This window comes from Xiphophorus maculatus, chromosome 16 (genome assembly GCF_002775205.1).
Source record: "Xiphophorus maculatus strain JP 163 A chromosome 16, X_maculatus-5.0-male, whole genome shotgun sequence".
Lineage (NCBI taxonomy): Eukaryota > Metazoa > Chordata > Actinopteri > Cyprinodontiformes > Poeciliidae > Xiphophorus > Xiphophorus maculatus.
This window is the reverse complement of record NC_036458.1, coordinates 20503751-20529390: the sequence shown is the minus strand read 5'-3', so window position 1 is coordinate 20529390 and position 25640 is coordinate 20503751. Positions and strand designations below refer to the sequence as shown.

The following is a 25640-nucleotide window of genomic DNA, read 5'->3' as shown; positions in this document are numbered from 1 at the left end:
TGGAACCTCAACTTTTTTTTCTCTTTTTTTGCAGACCTTAACATTGATCAGTAATTTAAAAAAAAAAAAGAAAAGAAAAAAGAGCTGAGCCAAAAAGCTAAATTCTGGATTTTCCTATCTACTTTCATTCAATATGAATCACGACTGAAAGAAATCAACTTGCTTTGTGTTGTGGTTGCAAAATTTACTTTTAAGCCATAGTATTAATGATGGCTAAAAAATATTGTAGTAAAATATTTGAAATTAAAATGAATTTATAAACTATTTATATGTTTCTGATGTAAATAAATCAACTTGAAAGCAAATCATGACATACAGTGTGTTTTGCGTCTACACTGAATTCTTTATGTTTATTTTGTATTATGAAATTACACAATAATGCACAATTGTGGTGTTCTGCCGCCACCTACATGAAAATACTTTATAACTGGCGTCAGTAATCCGGCTTCCAAGATCCATTTTTTTTTTTTTTTTATTTTCATTTATTTTTTTCATGCCGTTAAACAAAACCGACGACGACGACGACGTGGATAGCAACGTGAGAATATTTTTGTTGCTGCTACATTGTTGCCACCGAGCAAGAAGCTGTATCCCCACGTGACTCCTGTAGTGAGGCCCTGCTGTTTGTTCAGCCAGAGAGGCAGAGAAGAAAAATGGCGGCCCTAGGCGAACCTGAACGGGACGCCGGGCTAACGTTTTGAGCTTTCGCGTTCGAAGGGACGCGGGGGGCTTCGAGGTGTTGTGCCGCTTCTGGGGTCCGCGCTCGTTCGGCTCCGTAGGGGCACCGTTTTCGCTCGCGCTCGCGTATGCCATTTGCACGCAAACCTCGGCATTCTAAAATAATAGATTTTCGCCTATCATGAGAGGGAAAAGAGGCAGGCCGCCCAAACCGCTACAAACCGCTGAGGCATCCCCGGCTACGACCCGGGGTCTGCGACCCAGGAGGAACCCGAAGCCCAGGTTTAGAGACAGCGGGGATGAGAACGCCGAAAGCCCGACGAGGGAGCCCCCCAAAACGGCCAGAAAGAGGAAGGCGACGTCCACACGGGGCAGGGGACGAGGCAGAGGTGGCGGTGGAGGAAGAGGAGGCAGAGGTGGTCGCGGGGGAAGACGGACTGCTGTGTCCAAAACGGTGGTGTACGACGACCACGAAAGTGACGAGGAGGACGATGCTGTGAGTTTACGGTCGGAGGAGGACGAGTTTGTTGAGGAAGCACCTCAGTCCGAGGAAGACGAGGCCCTCAATGAGGAGTCTGACTGCCTGGAAGATGATGTGCTGGACGAGGAACAGGATGATGCCAGCTTCTGCACAGAGAGCAGCTTTCGGAGCCAGAGCACGCACGCCAGCACTCCGGGTAATCACTGCTCACTGAACGGACCCTCGGCTCTGGAGGTCCCGTCTGGGTCAGAGCATGCAATAATAGGGGCTTGTGTACAGTGCAGGAAGCTGTAAGGTTATTGTTCAAAATGGAGAATGCACACTGTATGCAAACAGGCCGCATTGAAGCCACTGCAGGTGGATTGAAGCATCAACCGTGTCAGTAGCCCGACCCGTTTCCGTCGCCTTACGTTATCGTGTAGTTCACACTCATTTCCAAAAAGAATCTGAGGGGCTGTGTAGCTTTAGCTGTCATAGCCGGAGCTAATAACTTAGCTTATAACAAGCTAATGTTAGCACAGAAGGTAGCTGTTGCCTGCTGTGTGACAGCTATTAAACAAATAAAAATAAAACGCACTTCATATTTGCAGCCAACACTTTTCAAATCTTTGCTTGAAACAAGAACTTTGATTGTTTTTTGTTTAATTAGCCGTAAAGGAAACAAACACACACAGCTAACTAACACTAGCCTAGCTAGCATGCCTGTCATTTTCTTATACTTTGGCAGCTTTCCTTAGGCAGAACAAGTTACTCTGGATAGTAATTACACCTGATGTCTTCCTAGTAAACCCGTCATTATAAAATGAGGTTTAATTAGCGTTAACGTTGTTGGCTAATTTGACAGCCACTGTGCTGTTTGAGGATGAGGCAGCCTCATTAAGCTAATGATGAGCAACTTCAGCCATAGTAGCTCTTGTAGAAGTTTCCAGCTTTGTAGAGTTTGCAATGTCTTCAAAAGCATTGAAGTGATGAAATGTACTTTGTTTCAAGCAGTTACTGAATCAGTTCTTATGTTATTCTGCATTGATGTGTCAATGTAATCGAATTTATTTTTCTTTTAATCCTACAGCAAAGAACAAGATACAGGCTCCCCGTCCTCGCACTCCCGTTCTGGAAGACAAGGAAATCCCTCCTCTTGAGCTTCCGGAGACCTCCGAGGATCTCTTGGTGCCCAGTGTGGAGCTGCTCAACATCACCTCCATCTATGAGGTGCTGCGGAACTTCAGCTCGGTCCTGCGTCTCTCCCCGTTCCGCTTCGAGGACTTCTGCGCCGCCTTGGTCGGCCAGGAGCAATGCACGTTGATCGCAGAGACGCACATCTCCCTGCTGAAGGCCATCCTGCGCGAGGAAGACTCTTCCAACACTACTTTTGGCCCCGCTGACCTGAAGGACAGCGTCAACTCTACTCTGTACTTTATCGACGGCATGACCTGGCCCGAGGTTTTGCGGTCGTACTGTGAAAGCGACAGAGAGTTCCACCGTGTTCTGCCGTACCTGGAGACAGACGAATATCCGTGCGGTTCTCTCGAAAGCAAGGTTAAGGTGCTACAGTTCTTAGTGGACCAGTTCCTCACCACTAACATTGCCCGTGAGGAGCTAATGTCCGACGGCAGCATGCAGTACGACGACCACTGCCGCGTGTGCCACCGTCTGGGAGACTTGCTGTGTTGCGAGACTTGTTCTGCCGTCTACCACCTGGAGTGTGTTAAACCGCCGCTGGAAGAGGTTCCAGAGGATGAATGGCAGTGTGAGGTTTGCGTGGCGCACAAGGTGCCTGGAGTCACGGACTGTGTGACCGAGGCACAGAAAAACAGGCCTTACATCCGCCAGGAGCCCATCGGATATGATCGCCACCAGAGGAAATACTGGTTCCTAAATCGAAGGATTGTTATGTGAGTTGGGGCCATCACCACCCCCTGTTCAACTTATGATTACCATTTACGTTTTTGGTGACATTCTCTGGTAATCCATATTTAGGTTCTTCAGATATACAGAGACATTACAAGAGCTCACAAGTTTCTGCAAAGCATTCAAATACAAGAGAATGTGTTGGAAGCTCTTGAAGTTATTAGATTGTTGCTGCTTTTTTTTTTTTTTACTAGATTATGATCAAAATTTGATGGTAAAAAGGACAGGAAAAACAGTTCACCAGACATGGTTCTCCCATGGCAATCTTAGGACCCTAACCTAAATCCCAAACAAAAAACCTTTGGACGTGAGAGCAATTCCAGGTCTCATCCAGACCTGGAATTGTTTACTCAATTGTTTTGAATAAATGTTCTCAAAGTAAGGGTTAGATTGTTCAAAACCTTTGACCTTCTATGCATGGTTTTCAGGGTTGCACACCAATTCGGGTGTGTTTGTTCTTTATCAGCTGTTTTATCAAATGAAGTTTGGAATCAAACAGATTTAGTTGAACACATCCCTGCGAAGAACGAGATGAAATCTATGGTGATGAGTTTAGACGCAACAATGTCTAAACTCATCACAATGTAGCTAATGTACAGCTACATTAGCAGAAAGCTAAAAAGCTAATTAGCAAGTTGACTAGCTACAATTAGCAAGTAGGTAATTGTAGCTAATTGTTATACATAATGTATACAGCGCTGCATTAGCTTGTTATTGGTCTGTCCCATTTCAAAATTAACTTGTACAAAGTTACTTAATCCATATAATTTTAAGGGCAATTAAAGCGTGGTGGCCCGGCAGACTTATAATACACTGGGGGAAACCCCATTGACATTTGATATTTTGGTAGGGATTTAATATTTTTACAGATTCGACCCGTCCTAACATCCTCCGTTGTCTCTTCCCAGTGAAGAAGACGGGGAGTGCGAGAAGAAAAAGATCTGGTACTACAGCAGCAAAGCACAGTTGGAGGAGCTCGTCGAGGGTCTGGACAAGGAGTACTGGGAGGCGGACCTCCACGCCACCCTGGAAGAGATGAAGGAGGAAATGCACGCTCACATGGACATCACAGAGGATCTTACCAACCGAGCTCGTGGAACCAACAAGGCCTACCTCACCGCCGTCAACGGTACGCCGTACACCTGCTGCCCTCAGAACTCGGGGAAAACATGTGGCACCATTAAGCAAACGTTTGATTTGCTTGGGATTATGTATGGCTCAAAACGTTTAGGGCAGGGGTGCCCAAAGTTGGTCCTGGAGGACCAGCATCCTGCACCTTTTAGTTCTCTCCCTGGTGGCACCAACAACCTTTTCAGCATGTCAGTGTTCTTCTTAGGCCTTCTAACGAACCATCATTGGATCCAGGTGCGTTAAACCAGGGAGAGAACTAAAACATGCAGGATGCCGGCTCTCCGGACCGACTTTGGGCACCTCTGGTTTAGGGAAAGCGCATATCTATGTGCTCCGCAGGAGGTCCGAGGAATTTTATCAAGCTACGTGTTTCAACACTGGTGACAGTTGGGTGTTGCCCTTTTCGCTCCCTGACATAACGAGCAACTGTTTTACACTCGGCCTTCCTCCAAGACGCTACAGTGGTTTGAAGACCTTTCAGTTCTTAGCCAGCAGTTTCCGTTTCTGTTTGGCTGCCCTATCATCTCTTTCTCTCAGCCAGACTTCCTTTGTGTTTTGCTGCACTTAAATCTTGTCAGCAGCGAGATTTCTTGGCGCTTTTGCCTTAAAGGAACACTTATGGGGGTAGCTTCCATTGTTTGGAGCGTGCTCCTGCTGCAGGCTGCTTCCTGGCATCAGTCTCATTGAAAACTGTTGATGCACATGATCATCCACTAAAGTTTTCGGAAGGATAGGAGTAACAGAGTGACTTAACTCACTTTTAGTTTACTCATACCTACTCAGAGCCCCACCAATCGGAGATCACACGGCCGATTTCTAATCCAAGATCTTTGTCAAATACACGTTTTAGCTCATTGCGATTTATCTTGAACAATAAATAACTTTAAAAATATAGATTAGCTTCTAAATAATGGGACCGGATTACAGAGCTGCCAGTTGGCGTTGATCCAGTAAAAATTAAAGCCCAACTAAAAAAAGTTAGTGTTCACTACTCTCTACCACTGTAGCTATAAAGGAGTCTCTTGAGACTACTATTTCTGTTCCTACTAAAAGTAATACTCTTATTCTTACATTACATTACTACATTATTAATGCCTCAAACAATACCTCTACGACAGAATATGCTGAAACTACAGGGTGTAGTTTCTTTCAAAATAATTTTCACAAAACGGGAAAACTGCATCAATTGAAATTGGATTCCGCACGTTGTCAGCAATTTTCTTTTTTCAGTGTTTATGGAAAGCGAGCAAATGACAACGTGCCGTTTTTAAATATTTCATTCTACTGTGAACAAAGCGCAGTCTTCGGATAAGGTGGACGTTTTCAGGAGCCGCATTGCAACAACTTCACCGTGTACCAACGTAGGGATTAAAAGGAGGGAAGTAGATTAGTTGTTGTACATGACAGATTATTGAAATCCAAAAAGTGGATCAACAAAACGTAAGTTTGCTTCTAACGACGGTGAACTAGTTCCAATGGTGCCTTCAAATGACATGGCCTGAAACGGTAATGGCGCTTAGGTTTCAGTCTAATTGCTTCTTCTTATCTGTAGAGGTGTCCGCGGAGCGTTTGAAGATCAGGCGAGAGGAGCAGGAAGCAAAGAAACGAACGGCGGAGGGGAAGAAGGAAGCAGAAGGGGGCTCCGTAAACACGACTGAGCTCCCAACGCAGAAAGTCAAAGCAGAGGACGGCGAGACCACAGTAGACACTAGTTCACAAGGTAAAAAGAAGATAGAATACGCTCAACTAGTTTATGTTTTTCAAACACGTTTTGAGTGTATTTGTGTTGATATGACTTGTACCACAGCAGCTACCGCTCAGCCTCCTGCAGAGGAGAGATGCGTGTCCGATTCCGCCGCCTCCCAGGACGCAGCAGCACCCAACACTGAATCTCTAGAGCCAAACAATGAAACGGCTCAATCTGAGAACCACGAGAAGGGGGATTCCACTCAACTGGCAACACAGGAACGGACAGGTACCCCTTCTCACCGCCCCTGAGTCATTGTTGGTCCTAAAGTCAAGCTGTCATGCCCTGTTCAGGGTTTCCCCCAGAAAACTTGCTAAGCCCAGTTATAGGGGCGCACCGTGTATTATCAGAAGACACTATTAACGAGACCTAAAGTCCTAAAAAATCCAAATGTTAGAATAAAACTAGCAATGCTTACCCTGGTGGGGACGAAAGTAAAACCTGGTGAACCGCCAGGCTTATAGTACACTGCTTCCTGGCTGTTTGCACTTAAACATGTCATGATTTGTTTGATAAACATAAATTTGCATGCTTCTGAAGGACACTGGATGCTACGTGTGTTTAGAGGAGACCAAAATAGGGGGTCTATAAGTTTTATCACAATGTTTTGTGGTTCTATTTTGATAACAATAAACCTGACAATAACAATAACTATTATTATTACTGCTTTTTGTGTTCGTGAGGCTGTAACAATAGAACCAAGTAATAGTATCAAAGAAGTTTAATTTGATTTGCATCACTAAAGCACACAAAGTAACTGCGTTTAATCATATTTTCAAATGTATTAAACAGTGGAGAAGGCTGTAAAAATAACAATCCCAACAATATCTACAGTTTTCTTAAACATTATTAACTGGAATTTATCGTAATAACGATAAATAATGTGTTTTTTTTATTGTGACAAGAAATTTATCTTGACAAATGATGAGCAATACAATAATGACGATTCTTCTGTTGCCAGTTTTTCTCTTTTTTTTGGTCTTTTGCTGGACCATATTTACACCAGTGATATGTACAGCAAGTAAACCTGTCGCAATAAGCAATTAATCACTTAATTGTGAGATAAATTAAGACGAGCACGTTTATTCCCATTCTGATTAATATTTTTTTGGAGGCGATTTTGTTTACAGAGACCTCATAATCCATTTTATTTGTGGTTTTAGTTGTATGTAGGTTTTTATTTCAGTTTTATTTGTGGTTTTTCCATGTTTTATTTTGGATATTTAAAATATCTTCTACTTCCAGTGTTGAGAGTTTGTCACAAAATTAAAGATTATTAGTCTTTGAGAGGGCAAACTTGACAATATATTACTTGAAAATGGTCTGAAAACAACATGATTATCGTTTATCGCAATAATTACTTGGACAATTTATCGTCCAGCAAAATTTGTTAGCAAGTGTGTATTTCTGATCCTCGGCATGTTTGAATTGTAAAGATCGCTGGTAATCCTGACTATTTTTCTTGTTTACCGTAGCCTATCGCCTGCAGCTGGCTTTTTAGAAAACCTGCTTTCACCGTTTCCTGTACTCGGTTGTCTTTAATATAAATAATGTAGATGAGCAGCAGAAGTCGGAGTCTACATGCGAAGACGCAGAAGGCGACGAGCCGTCGTCGCCGAGCCGAGCCGAATCACACGAGCGGCCGTGTCTGGCAGACGCGCCCAGCGACGGGGACCAACTCTCTGCACCCTGGGGCCTTAAGAAGGTGGAGCCCCCTGACCAGGCCGACAGGTCCTCCCGGTCCTCCTTTACCAGCCAGGATGGGACTGGTAAGCACAAACATGGAAAAACGAAACATCGAGTCTGATTTGAGTGTCGGCCGTGTCGAATTGTTCTGGTTTTGATGATGTGAGGGTGGCTCAACTTCTTTCTACCAGAGGACTATAATGAAAGGATGAAGACGGAGAGCGGAGCAGGACACGAATCGAAAAATCTAATACGGAAAGGCAATGAAGAGGTGAGGCGTCCTGGTGGATTTTTTTTGTTTGTTGGTATTAAATTGAATGTAGAAGTGTAAATGTGACATTATTCTTGTTTTTTTTAATATATTTATTTGTAATGATTGCAATATGTCTGTGGTACCTAGTCTCCTGTATTAAATTGAGCAAAGTTGTAGTAATAGCATCTGAATGATGCTGCCAGCCTTACAGTGGAATAAGTCACGTGTATAGAAACGAGGGGTGAACCAATTGCAGTGTTCTTGCTGATCACCGATTTTTAAAAACCTGCTGTTTTTGGTCAATATATTTTTTTGTTGTTGTTTTTTTTTCTTTTTTGTGACTAAGAAGTCACTCAATATAGCGACTAAGTCATATTGCACCGATTACAGTTTTCTGGCCGAGCAATGATCTTTTAAAACGTGCCAATTCCAGTTTCGGCCAATGCTGTTTTGTTTGAGAAGCTTCTAATAATGGTGACAAAGTTGGCAACAGTACAGAGACTTCTGCTAAATATACACCTGCAGATGTCTGATTAGATCAGTGCATAAGAACAGTTTCGCATGCAAGTATCGGCCGATCTCCCAAAACGAAGGAAATCGGTGCAGACTTATTGCCCTAACAGAAACTGAATCCTCCTGCTGATAAACTCCTAATGCCCTTCCCGTCTCCATTCCAGTCGTCTCCTGCTGCCAACACCTCGCGCCTCACCTTCCTGAAAAGGGACCTGGCGGTGAATTTGAACAACTTGTTCAAACTGGGTCAGGAGGGCAAATACAGGGTATACCAGAACCAGTACAGCACCAACACCTTGGCGCTCAACAAGCATCAGCACCGCGAGGACTACGACAAGAAGCGCCACCTCTCGCACAAGTTCAGCCTGACCACGGCGTCCGAGTTCAAGTGGAACGGCTCCATCCACGGGGCGCGGAGCCTGACGGTCGCCACGCTGCGCCTCACCATTGTCCAGCTGGAAACGAACGTCCCTGGACCGTTCATGCACCCCAACTGGGCGTCGCACAGGTACGTCTGGGTGGCTCTTTTTTTTAAAATTATTATTAAATACAGAGAAACATGAGCGTTATTTTTTCTTTTAGGACCAACTGGAACAAAGCAGTACAGATGTGCAGCAAGGCCAGGGAATTTGCTTTGGCCTTGGCCATCCTGGAGTGTGCAATCAAACCAGTCGTTATGCTGCCTGTTTGGAAAGACTCTCTCGGCCACACAAGGTAAAAGAGGAGCAAGGCTCAGCTTGGCGTTTCACTGATGCGTGTCTTTGTCAACGCTGTTCGTATGTCTCGCGTTGCATCCTTCAGAATGCACCGGATGACCTCCATGGAGCGGGATGAGAAGGAAAAAGTGAAGAAACGAGAGAAAAAACTTGAGGATGAAGAGACTTTGCAGCAGGCAACCTGGGTGAAGTACACCATCCCCATCAAACACCAGGTAGAGTACGGAGATATTTGGCTTGGAAAGGAATTTTACAAAAACATGTTATCCGATTAATCATCACAATAATTCATTACCTAAATAACAGTTAGTTGCAGCCCTAATTCCATGCATACAGATTTGTGTTGCACATATAAATGTTTTCTAATAAAGTGGGTTTTTTTTTTTTCTTCTGAGGTGTGGAAGCAAAAAGGGGAAGAGTACAGAGTAACAGGATATGGTGGTTGGATCTGGGTCAGTAAGACGCACGTGCCGCGTTTCGTTCCAAAGCTGCCGGGGAACACAAACGTAAACTACCGCAAAGAAATGGAAGGTAACGCAACTCCCTCCACGTACGTCCTGGGTCGTATGTTTTTACATTTGAGGCTTAAGTTGGTTTTTGGTTTATTTTTTCAGCTAAATTGAGAAAAGAAAGTACAACACCTTCCATGAAGACGGAGGATTTAAAAGAAACCGAGAAGCAGGTTCCTGAGAGCGCACCGGTAAAGGAGCAGGAACCCAACTCATTGTCCCAGGACACATCTGTGGTTAATGGCAGCCAACCTCTCAGCAACAAAGTCGAAGACATTTCTGTAAAAGATGAGCAAGCAAAACCTGCTGGTGAAGAGAAAGAGGAGGAAAAAATGGATGTCGACAAGAAAGGTAAAAATCTGCAGTTGTGAATGTGGTTTTAATTCTTTATTCAGCTGACCTCTGAATCTCTTTGTCCAAGGTGAAGTCGAAAGCAGCTGTTCTTCCCCTGCTACCGCAGGAAGGGGAAGGACGCAGGCACCGGAAGAACCCAAAACCGAGGAGATCCCCGCTAAAATCTTCTACGATGTCGTGAACGTCAGCGAGGGTTTCCAGCTGCGGACGGCCTACAAGAAGAAAGTAAAGCCGTCCAAACTGGACGGGCTGCTGGAGCGGCGGGTCAAGCAGTTCACCCTGGAGGAGAAGCAGAGACTCGAGCGGATGAGGCAGGCGGCCACAAAACCAGCCACTGGCGTCAAGACGGAAGGAACGGCAAATGCCAAACAGCAGCCCGCTCTGTCCTTGAGCGTTAAAACAGAGGAGAAGGAGGAAAATCTACGAGGACAAGATCCTGTCGTCAAAAAGCTCGACTTCGATGAGGAGAGCACGAACTCGAAGGCGGACATTAAATTCGATTTCGTCGTGTCCAGCCAGAGTAACGTGGCTGAGGTGAAGGCCGTTGACTCTCATAAGGAAGTGAACGGAGAACCGGAACTCAACAGCATCAACAATTGTCTGCCGGAGACGACAGGGAACAACAAAATAACAAAGAGAATCGGAGAGAACGTCAAAAAGCGGGGGTACGACGAAGTGGATCAAAGCAGCGGACAGATGGACTCTGAAGGCAAAAGCAGCATTTCACAGATAAACGGCAAAACCGTCTCCGCAGACTCCACCTCTCCGGTCCAGGGCGATGCGTTGGATCCCGAGAAAGAGCCTGTCAAGTCTTTGATGAATGGGAACCTCTCACGAAACGATTTGTCCAGCGTAGCACACCCGCCACCCCTGAAAGTCCCCAAATTGGAGAACCATGTTGAAGACAAAGCAGAGTCTCTGAACAGTGGTGATTATTCAGCTGTAAAGAGTGAGGGGTCGCTGCCTGTCAAGCTGAAATTGTCCAGTACGTCTTTCCACAATAGTAGTATTACAGACAATTGCACATCTAGAGAGGATGTAAAGACCTCAATCGCTAACGACTCTTTAAAGGAGCCTCAGAAATCTTCTATGCACGACACAGCCAACAGTTCCAGTAAAACTCCCTCAGCAGAAAGTAGCTCGGTTTCCTCTGATATCGTTCCTGCTGCCCCCCAACTGGGCCCAGCGGCACCCGTCTCCCTGAGGAGAAAACCCAGCGATGCCAAAACCGTCGCGCCCGCCTCCACGACGGCCGGCTCCATGACGATCAGTAAGGAATATTCCACGAGAGACAGGGTCAGCCTGCTGCGGTTCTCCAAGTCCAAGAAGGCGCGCTCAGGCACGGCGCTGCCATCCTACCGCAAGTTTGTCACCAAGAGTAGCAAGAAGAGCATTTTTGTCCTGCCTAATGACGACCTGAAGAGGCTGGGGAGGAAGGCGGGCATCAAAGAAGTGCCCATCTTCAGCTACAATGCCAAGCCGGCTCCCGATATATGGCCCTACCCTTCGCCTCGGCCCACCTTTGGGATCTCATGGCGGTCGGTAACATGCAGAGATTGTACAAATCTTATCTTTCTTGGTTCGTAAAGCGTCTATTTATATAACACGCACACTTGTTTCTTTTTCTTCTTTTAAAGATACCGTCTTCAGACTGTGAGGTCACTAGCAGGCGTTAGCTTGATGCTAAGGCTGCTGTGGGCCTGCCTCAGGTGGGACGACATGGCAGTGAAGCCTTCTGCTGCGGTGGGAACGACTCGGAAAGGTGAGAAAAATTCAGCATTTGCTTAGGGCTGAGGTTAGCTTTCACTGTAAATCTCTCATTTCACAGCTGTCCACAAGTTCTCAATTTCATTTTTCTTAATTTTTTTTCTCTCTTTCTTTATTGCATTTTCATTCATTGTCACGTAACTCGTCTAAACTAATGAGGTTTCTTGTCCAAATGAAGACTTTCTCCTCCTGCGTGACTTAAAACTAGGAACCGTTTTGTCTTTAGAAACTACAGACACAGACATAATCACCACAGAGATTATTAGACGGAGGGACTTCGGGCCCCATGGCATTCGCTCAGAGTACTGCATCAGGAAGATCATCTGCCCCATCGGAAACAGGGACACTCCCAAAGGTAGGAAGTTTTGGGGGGAATTAAGTACCACCAAATGTAGATTTTGAGAGTAATCTGGACAAAACATGTTATAATAGAAATAATATAAGAGAAACAAGAAACATTTAACCCTTTCTGTGATTAGAAACTCCAACTCCTCAAAGGAAAGGTCTGCGCTCCAGTGCCTTGAGGCCTAAAAAGCAGGAGCCAGCCAAACAGACTGGGCCTATCGCCGTGGAGACTTGGGTCCCTGAGGAGGAGCTGGAGCTTTGGGAAATAAAAGCCTTCGCAGAAAGGTTAGGAACGCACAATCCAAATTGTCAAAACTATAAATATGTTTTTGGGTGAATGAGTCATTTTCAGGACTGTCTCTACTCTGCATTTTTCATCTTTTTTTTTCTTGGTTTTCCAGAGTGGAAAGAGAGAAGTCGCAAGGCTTAGATCCATCCAAAACCAGCGGGACTCTGAAGACAGCAGAGGAGGTCAAGGCCCATTTGGAGAATCAGCTGAAGCAGGCCAGACTGGCTGCCCAGCAGGTGACAACACGATACAGCTACGGCTGCAGATTCAGTTTGAATACTACGCAGTAATGGACTCGGTCATTTTGTCCCAAAAGGGATTTTATTTATTATTTATTTATATTTTTACTCTTTTTTTTTTTTTTTTGCCTAAATCATCATTTGGCAAAAAGAGAAAAAAGGTGTAATTGTTTTTACTTAGGTAACTGTATAATAAATGTAGTTTGATTTTTGATTTTTTTCTTGTGATACTTCAATGTTACTCAAAACTTTCAGTCGTTTGCAGACTTCTTCAATGCGTTCTGTGACTCTTGTGACTACCACTAACTAGCTGCTAATATAGCCTTCAAAGGTAATGCTAGCTAGCTTATTTATTCTCATCATGGCGAAGTGCAAACTTATTGCTGGTTGGCTGGACAATGTTTGTCCTGGCAACAGAAGTTAGCCAATGGTTAACACACACAAGTTATCTATTTGCAATTTCCTTTTTTATGTTCCTGTCACGATCCAAGTCTTAAGCTCCATTCGTACTGGTCTTTAAAAGTTTTACATTTGAGATGGCGACACCTGCAGAAACCCTCATCACCTATTTCTCCACGTCTTAACTTGAAACATTTTTTCAGAAACGTCTCGAGCAGCAAAAACTCAGCACAGCCGCCACTACTGCCACGACCACCACCACCAGCACAACCGCAGTCAGCGCTCCCAGTACACCGACCTCCACCGGCCAGAGGATGAGTCCGATGACAACTGGAGCCAAGATGGTCCTGGCCTCCAAACTGGGCTCCCCGGCTCCATTCCAGCAGGACAAGAACTTCCACCAGTCCTTCGCTTCCTGGGTGAAGCAGGGCCAGAACAACAGCAGCAGCTCAGGTAAGGCGTTATCTAGCATCATGGTCACAAACATTCATGTATCGGCGACGGAATCACCAAAAAGTGTTGCTTTTCAAGGCCAACCATTCATTACAACATCTCGTCTTTTTTTTTCTTTTTTATAATCGTTCACCACATTCCATGTCACTGCCTTGGCAAAATATAGTTTCATAACTCTCGGTGTCCACTTTCAGTCCTACGAAAATTAGCAATTTTGTGAATCTGACGTAGGAACTAAAAAAAAAAAAAAGAACTAAAAATCCAACTTTTAAGAGTTCTGCTCGTTCTTGCGGACTTGGACCTCACAGTGGACACCTCGGCTGTAGATCGGCCGTCGCCGCGGCCCCTTTCCGGGTTACACGTGACTCCAGGTGGCGTGGTGTGTCTTGCAGCCTCGGCGGCCGGCAGCGTTGTCGCCGCCTCAGAGCAAACCTTCCAGATCGCTGGCAGCCCAGTGACTGTGGCCGGTCACGTCCTCGCCGCCAAACTGCCGCTGCCCGCTAACAGCAAGATTGTCACACTCAATGTGCCTTCTACTCAAGGAGGTAGGGAGCATGAGTGCCATCCGCTTTGGCAAGGCCCAGTGGGCTGCGATTGCCAAAATGGATGGGAAAACTGTACTGTGGAAGGCCTAAATTAGTTTTAAGTGTTGACCCTCAGCATGATAAGTAAATTGTCCCCTCGTGAGTCTGTACCGATGGAAATATGCATGCCAGTTCAAGAATCTTAAAACCACTTAGGTGTTTATTAAACACACACACACCGAGCATGCCTTTACACATTTGTATATTAATCTGTGACGCTCCTCTGCTGACATGATGGATCTTTTCAGGAGGTGTGGTTCAACAGAAGGTTTTGGGCATCTTCCCCTCCGGACCTCCTGCAAATCTCCGGACGTACAGCACGTTACATCCAACAACTGGGAACATCAACCTCAGAGCCGCGACCTCTAGCACCCAGCAAAAGGTCTTCTGGTTTTAAATCCATCCATGTTATCCAATACGCAGAGTGTTTTTCTTGATAATCTTAAAGGTTGTTTTTTTTTTTTTTTTTTAATGTTTCTATTAGGCCACAACAACAGTAAGCCAGACACCCGGTGCAACAGGGAACCAAATGACTTCAACAACGGTTCAAAATCCAGCAGCGGCTCAGCAAGGTGATTTGTCAAAAATCTGCTTTTTGTTTTCTTTTCTTCTTTTTTTTTAACTTCTAAGCCGTACAGAAGCAGTAAAGGTGTCAAATCTGATTCCAGGTCAGCCGACTGCAGTCCAGATGGGTCACACTCAGCCTGCAGTCACAGCCACCCCTGGTACGCCTCCTCCTCCCAGAGCTGCAGGCCCGCCAGCCTCTTCGGGTCCAGTCGCCATGACTCCCGGACAGCCCTCTGTTGCATCCTCTCAGGCCCCGAGGCCGCAGCAGGGCCAAGTAAAACTCACCATGGCTCAACTCATGCAGCTGACGCAGAGCGCACAGGTGAATTTTTACTTTCTTTCCTGTCTGCTGTCACTCACACTGAGAGGGAAAAATATCCATGCATTTGCTTAAAGCAATAAAACTTTAATTATTTAGATGTGATGTTAAAGATGTTGAGTTTTTGCAAGATCTTAAGTTACAGGTGTTTTCTGTAAGCTTCGAGTTGAAGGATGGCAACTTTTTGCAAGGACAACATGATGGGAAAAGTTTATGTACCTCTCGTTATTTAGTATTGGTTTAAACATTTTCTCTTATTTCAGATAAAAGAAATTCTCCTAATGTCCAAATAACTGGAACATGTACAAGCAATAAAAAAGTGCTTTATGAAATGTTTCGAATGTATATAATGTATATGAATTCCTATTTTACACATGTGGAGATTGTAAAAGTGGATCTGGAGGTCATATGTTTCGATCCTGCAAGATTTGAGATGGGTGTGGGGACTTGGAACAAGTAACTCTAATAGGTACTGGCCTGTTACTAGAAACAGTGATTGGCCTTGTAATTGTAATAGTGACTCCAGGGTCCCCAGAAAATTATCTCGGGGATCTTGGAGGGCGGTTTCAGAAAAAGCAACTCGGTGTGGGGTTGGAGTCTCAAAACCTTTTTCCGGGCTAAGAAATTTTGACTGAAACTATGTCTTAATTTTTATTTGATGTTGAGAATATTGCTTCTGACATTTTTCAGGGGGGGAACCCGGGTCTGACTGTGGTGATCCAGGGTCAAGGCCAGACCCAGGGACAGCTTCAGATCATCCCACAGGGTGTTACGGTCATCCCCGGACCCGGTCAGCAACTAATGCAGGCAGCCATGCCCAACGGACAGATCCAGCGCTTCCTCTTCACTCCCATGCCCCCGTCGTCAACCGTTTCCACTTCATCCCCCATGAACGCTACCCCTACAAAACCCGCCACAACTCCAAGCCCTCAAACCCTAACATCTTCTCCTCCTCAAGTGCGAGCCGCAGCCCAAGTCCAGACTACTCCATCAGCCTTAACCCAAACGCAAATGGCTGCACCTCTTCCTGCCCCAACACACATCGGAAGCCCCTCACCAAAGCCGAGTTGTGCCCCCAACCCAGCTTCTGTTCCTGTCCAGAACCAAGTCACATCCCCTGTGACTCCTGCACCTCAGGCCTCTCCACAAGGACACATTTCTGCTTCTTCATCCGTCCCTGCACAGGCACAGACGTCTTCTTTTGTGCCTTCTCTAGCACAGCCTTCCACACAGGTGTCAACCCCCCCACCATCAGTTGTTGCACACCCCCAAGTGGTGAGATCTGTCGGTGACTCTCCACAAAACCTCAACCCAGGTGTAAGTTATAAACCAGGCTTCTCCTCCACCACCACACAAATCCAAGCCATCCCTCAAACCCCGATCTCCACTCTTATAGCAGGTTCGCCTCCAGCACAAACCCAAACTGCAAGTTCCCCTCCCGTACCGGGACACACTGCCCTCCAAACCCAAGTCCAGTTCCAGCCCCAGTCTGTCTGCTCACCTCCAGGCTTAACCTCAACCCACCTCCAGATGCAGACCTCGACTCCCTTGTCTGCTCCAGTGTCGGTCAGACCAGCTATCCAGGTCTCACCCCAGGTTCCCGTTTCCGCCTCGCTACCTTCGCCTGTCCAAATACCAACGCCAGCCGTCGCGCCCGTTTCTGCTCCCGTTATAGCTGTTGTGTCCACCCAAGTTTCCATCCCTTTCCCAGCCAATGCTCCAACCCAAATACAGGCCTCGCCTTCTGCGCCCCTTCATGCAGCCATGGCAAGCGCTGTTGTCACACCGGTCACAGCCACCTGTACCATACCTTCAGTACCAGGTAAAGAACCAAAATCCAACACGTCGTTGTACTGTTTCCTTTTTTTTTTTTTAAATATTCACTTCCCTTTGTTTTGTTTTTTTTTCCTTTCGTAGCTCTGATAGAACAGAGGGCAGCTCAGCCCAAAAACTGGACTCCATCATCGTCTTCTCAGGCTCCAGCTCAGGCCGCAACTCCGGTCACACCACCCGCCATGGCCTCCATTCCTTCATCCGCTCCCGGACCAGTCTCCATCCACTCGCCCATCGCTCCTTCGCCTCAGACGTCTCAGACTCCGCACTCCCACGTGCTGGTCCAGCATCCGGCCATTGTATCTGTGCAGCAGGTGTCCCACGTGGCAGCGTCAACGGTGCAGGTCAACATGAAGGGGTTACCAGTTTCCTCCGTTGTATCTGCCGTAAGGCCCGCGCAGATCCAGACCTGTGGACAAGTCCAGCAGATTCCACACCTCCAGCCTCAAGTTCAAGGTCCAATTCAGTCCCAGATCAGAGTTCAGTTCCAACCGCAGGCACAAATACAGCCACAAACACAACAATCGCCTCAACCCCAAGTGCAACCCCTTTCTCAGGTTCAGTCCCCCATGCAGCTCCAGGCCAGGACACAGCCTCAGTACCACCCCCAGGTTCAAGCTGCGTTTCAAACGCAACCTCAGCCGACGCAACAGCCTCTGATTCAGTCTCAGCCTCTGGCACAACCTCAGGCCCAGCCTCCGCTTCAGCCACAGCAGATCCAAACCCAACTCCACACCCAGGTCCAGATCCAGCAGCAGCAGCAGCAGCAAAACCAGATTCTCGCCCAAAGTCCGCAGAAACCCCACGTCCAAACGCAGCCTCAGTTTCAGGTCCAGTCACCGCAACCGACCCAAGTCCCCCAAACGCTGCACGTCCAGCCCCACGGCCAGGTCCAAGCTAAGCTCCAGGTCCAGTTCCAGCCTCAGAGCCAGTCTCAAGTTCAAGCGCAGCCTCAGCTGCAGGTCCAGTCTCCCATCAGGCATCAGCTCATCACCGTGTCGGGCCTCCAGCAGCCGGTGCAGCTGCTCTCCGCCCTGCCGCATCATGTCGCCGCCCAGATCCAAGCCCAGATCCAGGCGCAGGCCCAGCAGCAGGGGGGCACGGTCCCCCAGCAAATCAAGCTGCAGCTGCCCATCCAGATCCAACAGGCAGGGGGCCAGATCCAAGCCCACCAGATCCAGAACATGGTGACCATACAGGGACCAGCGAGCATTCAGGAGCAGCTTCAGAGACTGCAGCAGCAGCAGCAACAACAGCAGCAGCAACCACCAAAGAAGAAGAAACATAACGAGGCTAAAAGGGAACCCAAAGACCAGAACCTGCATGTCATTAGTCCTAAAGATGGCATTCAGAAACCGGTGAGACTCTATGGCATAACAGTTATTTATGTTTTTTTGTTTTTTTTCTATATAAATGAACTCTCTCGAGATAAGTTGAAGGTTAATGGGAATTTTTGTTTTGCTTGTCAGACGGCAGTAAAGCAAAATGCTTCAGCAGAACAACTAAAACAAAGGAAGACGCTGGCTGCAGCAGAGCGGGAGGAGAACCAGAGGTTGGAGCTCAATTTATAAGCTAAAGATCACTATTATTATTATTATTATTATTATACATCAATTTAAAAATACTTCATTCATCCCAAAGAAAAATGAAATGTTGCAACTCGTATCCAACCCGATTACATTTACTCTAGTAACTTCTTGGGGGGAAAAAAATTACATTTAGTAGTAATTTTACTTTGCTGTACTTTGTACTTCTACTTGAGTAAATTTACTACAACATGTCACTACTCGAGTGATATTTCTGGATTCTTTACCCACTGAGTAACTTCACTGAATGAAGAACAATCTTCCTTTTTTTTCTTTTCTTTTTTTACAGTTTTTTAATAGCTATGGCTGAAATGGATAATCGGAGTTGTCAGATTAATCGGGATTAATTTGTTATTGAAATAATCATCAACTAATTTGGTAATCGATTAAACGTTAACTGGAGTACACAGACTTTAAAAAAAGGCCATTTGCTGGAAGAACAACATATTCAGAGCAATAATTAAGTAAAACTGTTCAGAAAATATATACATTTTCCATTGAAGATTAAAAAAAAACAACTTCTTTCTTTGTTTGTAAATGTGTTCTACCCGGAAGTGGCAGTTTTAGCTTCACGTTCAAGTTCAAATGTTTTTGCATTTTAGGCAGTTTCTTTTTTATTTTTTAAAAAAAGAAGGAATTATTTATTTGTATTTTTTCATGTATTTTTAAATTCGAAAAATCTGCAGAATATGGAATGTTTTCTAATGCGATTAATTGTCATAACATTCGATTTAAAAAATAATCGTTAGCTGTAGTTCCACACAATTAAACCAGGCAAGCAACAGCTGAAGCTCTGTCTCTTTCTCGCCTCCCTCAGAGTGATCGTGTGCAACCAGGTGATGAAGTTCATCCTGGACAAGATCGAGAAGGACGAGAAGCAGGCGGCGAAGAAAAGGAAGAAGGAGGAAGTGGTTGAGCAGAAGCGCTCCAAACAGAACGCCACCAAGCTGACCGCTCTGCTGTACAAGCACAAAGAACAACTGAAGGCCGAGATCCTGAAAAAGAGGGCGCTGCTGGACAAAGAGCTGCAGCTGCAAGTTCAGGTTAGTTTCCGGAACAAAAACGGCCAGGATTTCGGTGACGCGGGTCTAGAAATTGCGATTCCAGACGCTGGAGTGATTTGTCTTCCCAGGAGGAGCTGAGGCGGGATCTAGCCAGGCTGCACAGGGAAAAGGAGAAGGCGCGCGCCGCCATCACTCAGGCCGCCGCGGCGACCGTCAAGGCGGCCTCTTCCCACCTGTCGCACCTCGCCCACCCGTCGCACTCCTCTCACGGCACCCACTCCTCCGCGTCCTCTTCCCACAAGCGGAAGCGGGAGGACGAGCGGGACAAGGACAAAGGCAGGGACAGGGACAGGCACCACGAGAAGAACAAGAAGCGGGACAGGGAGAAGGACAGAGAGCGACACCGAGACCGAGACAAAGAGTGCGAGCGCGACAGGCACCGGGACAGAGATCGGGACAAGGACAAGGAGCAGGACGGCGATCCGGAGCGGGATTCCGGCTTGCTGAAACACAAGAAGAAGAAGAAGAAGCTGTCTTCTACCTCAAAGGACCACAAGAAGGACAGCAAGCTGTACTGCATCTGCAAGACGCCGTACGACGAGTCCAAGTAAGCTCAGAGGGCTTCCCTGCCATGTTTTGGTTCGAATTCGGTTTGAATTCTGCAAAGAAAGAACGTTTTCTCTCTCTCTCTCTCCTCTCTCGCAGGTTCTACATCGGGTGCGATCTTTGCTCCAACTGGTTCCACGGCGCCTGCGTGGGGATCACGGAAAAGGAGGCCAAGAAGCTGGAGGACTTTGTGTGCAACGACTGCAAACGCGGCCAGGAGGGGCAAAGCAACGAGGAGCTGTACTGCATTTGTCGGACGCCTTACGACGACACACAGTAAGGCTCTGCCGCACGTCTCACTTCTGTCCATTTTAGCGATTGAGCGATCTGTCAATTGTTCTGACAAGTAATCGTTTAAAAAAATGGCCCATTTTTGTAGTAGCTGCTTAAGCTAGCAAAAGAAATGTATGAAGGAATAAAAAACAAGAACGAGTAAAAAAACAATTCAGTTTTTTTTTTTTTATTTGACCAAACATCACTTTTTAGTCATAAGTGTGAAGTAAGAGAAACATTTTTTAAAAAGTGTAAAACAGATGAGGAAAAAAACACAATTAACTTTTAAAAATTAAATGGCAACCTTAAATCAGGCCATTAGCATATGGTGCTTTTATATAAAATACCTTACTTTCAGTCAAGTATGAAATATGAAAAAAAAGCTTCTTTTCTGTTTTTTGTTATTTTTTCACGTCATTACTAGCGATGCACCGATCCACTTCCGATACGAGGTTTAGAATCAGCCGATACGGATCAGGAAAAGCAACGCTAAAATGATTTCTTTTTATTAAAACAGACAAATGTATTGAATTATACATTTATTTGTTAACTGAACTTCACTTTGTTCAGTCAGTGAGTGCAGTTAGTACTAGAACAACCAATGTAAAATATAAACAACAAAGAAACTGACAAAAACAACAGGTTGACTAACTTGATCAACTGACCTTCTTAAAAAAGTAAAATAAATAAATATTAAAGCACGGGATCTGAAGGAGAGCGCAAATAATCACGGCACGCCATGTAGTAAAACCTCAGGTAGTTTGCGTCTTCCATGTCTGTGTCTCGTCCATCTTTTGGATTTCCATAAACCTGGTGTCGTCCCCCTTTCCTCCTCGTCCAATCCTCACCCACAGGTTCTATATCGGCTGCGACCGCTGCCAGAACTGGTACCACGGGCGCTGTGTGGGCATCCTGCAGAGCGAAGCCAATCACATCGACGTGTACGTGTGTCCGCAGTGCCAGTCCACGGAGGACGCGATGACGGTACTCTCGCCGCTCACCGACAGAGACTACGAAGGGTTGAAAAGAATATTACGGTCATTACAGGTAGGAGCTCTCTCTCTCTCTCTCTCTCTCTCTCTCTTTCTTTTTTTTATCTTCATAATCTGAACTCTGGATTTTTACCAACTGCTTAACATTTGTCATGTCATCACCACAAACTAGAATAAGTTTTCTAGAGATTGTGAAGTCTGGCGTTAATCAAAATAGATGGACTTTGTATTAAATGTTTTTTTCAGAATTTTATTACGTTTGTGTAAGTTATGTGATGTACCCTTTTCTGACAAATATGTCTTTTACTAAAAAGAAAAAAAAGATACATTTTACGTGTTTGTTTTCGTCAGTCTCACAAAATGGCGTGGCCTTTTCTCGAACCGGTGGATCCCCACGATGCGCCGGATTATTACCGCGTGATCAAGGAGCCGATGGGTACGACCGCCGCCCTGCGCGCGCACGACGGCTTTTGGTGAAAGCGACGTTCGTTTCACACTCGTTTGTCTCTCTTTCAAGACTTTTCCACAATGGAAACCCGTTTGCAAAAGCGACATTACCAGAAGCTCACAGAGTTCGTGGCGGACGTGACCAAAATCTTCGACAACTGCCGCTACTACAACCCCAACGACACGCCCTTCTTCCAGTGCGCCGAGGTGCTCGAAGCCTTCTTCGTACAGAAGCTGAAAGGCTTCAAGGCCAGCAGGTAGGAAGCGCTGCTGCTCCTGCGGAACCGAGGTTCTGAAAATTGGCTTGTTTGTGCTCATAAAGATTTCATTTCTTTATGTAGAAACTCTGCCATGTTTATTTGCTTCTAACTTCATCCGTGTTTTTATGTCCGCCTGTCTTTTTATTTATTTATTTTTTACTACGAGCATGAGTGGCGTAGCTTTAAGTCACAGAATGTGATTTAGTTTCTACATGTGTATATTGTCACGGTCATTGCCTGGAAAAGTGTTCGTACTATCAAAAGTGTTTTTTTGACATTTTGTTGCGTTAAAACCACAAACATCAATGTATTTTATTGGGATTCAGTGGTGGGCAGCGCTAACTAAAAAGCTAGTTACGCTAAAGCGCTAATCATAAACGTTGGTTCCACTAACCGCCACACCTACGTGGTATTTATTTAGCAGCAGCTAAAGCGTGAACGTCAATTCAAGCAGCAATTTAATTTTGAGATTGTAGTTTGCATGTTCTATAAAGCCTACACGTTGTATTTATTGAGAGAGCGCGAGGAGACGAAACAGACCTGAGCGCTTTTCACCCACGGTCAAAATGAGAGTGCGAATATAAACGTTGAGCGTGAAAAATACTTAATAGTCGATAATCAAAACTTCATCACCAATGTCAAACTTCATTGAGCTGAAAGTTTACAAAACAGCCAATTAGATTAGAGCTCTAGAATTTATCCAGAAGAAATTAATTTATGGAAAGCTAAGTGCGTTAATCGCTTTCAAAGTTAGAAAAATGCTAAATGAGACATTAGCTTTGGTATCAGCATGTTGCCGGAAGAGAGCCGATAATTGAGAACTGGAAAGAAATTGTAAATATCTTTTTATTTTTATTAGGGCTGCAATTAACGATCAGTTAATATATTGATTAGTCTAACGATTGATTGATTAACGGGTGAAATTCTAAAAAAATTTTATTGAAGCACTTCAGCCTTTCATGTACAATATTAGAAATACATTAAAAGATGGCCTTGTTTTTGAGTGTGTGTACTCCAGTTAACGATTACTCGATCACTAAATTAGTTGACAGTCATTTAAATAATCGATTACCCCAATCAGTCGCTTCAGCTTTAGTTTGTATTAGACATGATTATGCATATTCAGCCCCCTGATAAATGTTCTTATCATCTTTGCACATCTTTAGATTAAATCTATTGTTCTTCCATAACTGAAGGAAATCTGGAGCTCGGCCAGATTAGTGTGTTTGTGAATAGATATTTTCAAGTCTTACAGCAGAGACGGTTGGCTGTGGTTGTGTGTTTAGCATCGTAGACCTGCGAACTTGTCTTTAACTCTTTTGCAGTCTCTTAACATTTTTTTTTCCAAGTATTTCCCCGTTTTAAACTCAGCTCTCCAACTCTTAGCATCTTCCCTGTTCCTGCGGAAGAAAAGCAGAGTTAGCCGCTGTGCTAACTGAGGCTCATTTGCTGCAATGGTGATCTGTCAAATGAACCTTTCTAGTCCCGTGTGGGATTTTTATTTGTAGAAAGAGTTGAGTATAATTTTATCTTCCACTTCATAATTACGCAATACGTTGGTCTGTCCAAAATAAAATCCCTGCAAAACACTGAGGTGTGTGGTTAACGCGTGACAAAATATGAAACGCTTTCATGAACGCTTTCCGCAAGGCGCCGTCTCAGGACTCTGGTTGTGTCTCTGACATTTTTTGCATTTGCGTCTGTGTGTGTGTGTGTGTTTGTCCACCTGTGCTGCATGCCTGTGATTTAAGCCATTCCATCTTTTTGTTTCTTGCAGATTGTCTGATTCTTAAGTGTGCCAGTCTAGCTGGAGTCTGGACTGGATGCTGGGGGGTCTCTCTGTTGACAGTGAAATAAACAAACAAAAAGAAATGAATTATGTGTTTCCAAAACGGCAAAAAGTCTCAAGAAAATCTCCCCACACACACACGTGTGCGCCCCCCCCCACACACACACAGACTCACAACCACCAAATGTGCTCTTTGTTTTTTGGGTTTTTTTCTGAGGAATGAGTTGTAATCATAGCGGAACAGGAAACGTGGCAGACCGGCAGCCATTTTGTTCTCTTTCAGAAGAAATTAGGATACTGGCGTTTGTGTTCAGTCAAGCATTTTAAATGCTTTTTACTCCCAAGCGTCTATTTATTTCTGTTCAAACATCTCAGTTGAATTGGACATGTTGAAGGTGTGGACTAAAGTATATAAAAAATAGCTGCATATTTTTTTATAAAGGTATATTTATGAAACATTTTTGTATGTTACTTCACCTTTGGTTCTGGATGTTATCTACATTTTATGATGTACAGTGGTTGTGAGATTATATGTCTGACTGTGTTTGACCCTTTTTAATAATAATAATAATAACAAAAAATCTCATTTTAGATTATTAATATTTTATTAGTCTAAAATGGTCTGAAGAGAGAGAAATGCCTCTTCCTGTTCCTCGACTCGCAAGGTTTTACGGTCATGAAAGGTCTGGTCTCGAACACGCGCCAACATGGCCGCACAGCCCCGACGCTTTGTGCATCCTTTGTCTGTGACTAACTGCAGCAATAAAAGAACTTGAAGAGCTCTCAACTCTTCCCCTTCTTCTCCACATCCTGTAGGTCTCATAACAACAAGCTTCAGCCTTCTGCCGCCTCTTAGAAAGCACCGCACGTTGCGCAAACAAAATGCACTTGCCAGGAATCTGGCTTCTTTCTTTTTCCTCGCCCCCCGCCCCACCCCCGTTCCCGTCGAACTGTGACTCTGATGGACGCGCAGGGTTGGGGGCGGAGGGGACCTGTCCTCACGAAGCGGGCCAGCGCAGAGAGGCGAGAACAACTGAGGCGTTTCAGATGGAAGTTTACCTCGGAGAAAACTCTTATGGAGCTCTCATATTTCCAATTATGTTTCTTTATTTTTTTTAAGTCATTTTTCACCCTCAAAGCGTTGTAAAAGAAGAAGTCTGTTTTTTTGTTTTTTTTTATTTGGTCGTCTCAAACAGGGACCTGCTATGGAAACGCAATGACTGAGTTTGTCTGAGCATCATGTTTTAAGAGTTTTGTGTCTGAATTCAGATGTCACAGTGGAGCAATGTTTTATTCCTCACGCATTTCCACTCATCGTTCATTCTGAAGCGGCATGAAAGACGGTTTTAAGTACTAAAGTACTAACCATGTGGACATCCGTAGTCTTCTTGGTTAAACATATATAAATATTCTACTGAGAGTATGATAATAAGCTATTGTAAATGCCTTGCTTTGCAGTAGTGACTGAGAAAGAATGAGAAGATGTACTGCAAGGTTTCCTGCCCTGTTTGTAAAAAAAATCATCTGATTTTGACTTGGATTTTTTTTGTTTTTGTTTTTTTTGTATTACAGCTGAATAAATATTGGTGTATATGAAACTTAATAAAACTTAAAAGACTAATTTGCTCTATTTACCCCCACCCCCACCCACCCCATTAACGTTAACATGAGCTTGTTTACTTCCCTTTTGTCTCCCTATATATTAAATGTATACCAAATTCAGTAAGTTAAATTAGAGCCAGAAATAATTACAAAAAATGTTTTTGTTTTAAATCTAAATTAATAGTTTAACTCCAGAAAATGAAAAACACATCTGCTTCAACTTAATTTTAATTTTGAGACGAGCATTTAAAAATTATTTTTGCAATACATTTTTGTTTGGTGATTTAAATGTGGAAGAATATAAACTGTT

The 25640-nt window shown here is 44.8% G+C and overlaps 1 protein-coding gene across 4 annotated transcripts; it reads left to right on the top strand.

Moving 5' to 3' along the window:
- Positions 1 to 582: 582 nt before the first annotated feature.
- On the top strand, positions 583 to 25349 carry LOC102234907 (nucleosome-remodeling factor subunit BPTF-like). 4 transcript variants are annotated; one of them, XM_023348961.1, is made up of 32 exons: positions 583 to 1355; positions 2229 to 3051; positions 3976 to 4196; positions 5751 to 5918; positions 6009 to 6173; positions 7502 to 7714; positions 7823 to 7902; positions 8562 to 8905; positions 8980 to 9111; positions 9199 to 9328; positions 9509 to 9644; positions 9728 to 9973; positions 10044 to 11514; positions 11614 to 11738; positions 11970 to 12098; positions 12223 to 12373; positions 12490 to 12613; positions 13219 to 13468; positions 13861 to 14013; positions 14301 to 14434; positions 14537 to 14624; positions 14721 to 14941; positions 15629 to 16760; positions 16856 to 18129; positions 18241 to 18323; positions 19175 to 19400; positions 19490 to 19968; positions 20067 to 20243; positions 21095 to 21287; positions 21584 to 21668; positions 21750 to 21936; positions 24545 to 25349. In XM_023348961.1, the coding sequence occupies exons 1-32, from the start codon at positions 860 to 862 to the stop codon at positions 24582 to 24584; spliced, it is 9876 nt and encodes a 3291-aa protein (XP_023204729.1). In that variant the 5' UTR covers positions 583 to 859; the 3' UTR covers positions 24585 to 25349. The 4 variants fall into 4 exon arrangements, with proteins under 4 accessions (XP_023204729.1, XP_023204728.1, XP_023204730.1 ...); XM_023348960.1 differs by having other exon boundaries at positions 584 to 1355; positions 6006 to 6173; XM_023348962.1 differs by having other exon boundaries at positions 860 to 1355; positions 6006 to 6173; positions 23717 to 25349.
- Positions 25350 to 25640: the final 291 nt, after the last annotated feature.

Excerpts from the sequence above, each read along its gene's own strand:
- LOC102234907 (XM_023348960.1), top strand. The coding sequence starts at position 860 with ATGAGAGGGAAAAGAGGCAGGCCGCCCAAACCGCTACAAACCGCTGAG. Across the intron at positions 5,919-6,005 it reads AGTAGACACTAGTTCACAAG|CAGCTACCGCTCAGCCTCCT; the intron begins GTAAAAAGAAGA and ends CTTGTACCACAG. Across the intron at positions 16,761-16,855 it reads TACCATACCTTCAGTACCAG|CTCTGATAGAACAGAGGGCA; the intron begins GTAAAGAACCAA and ends TTCCTTTCGTAG.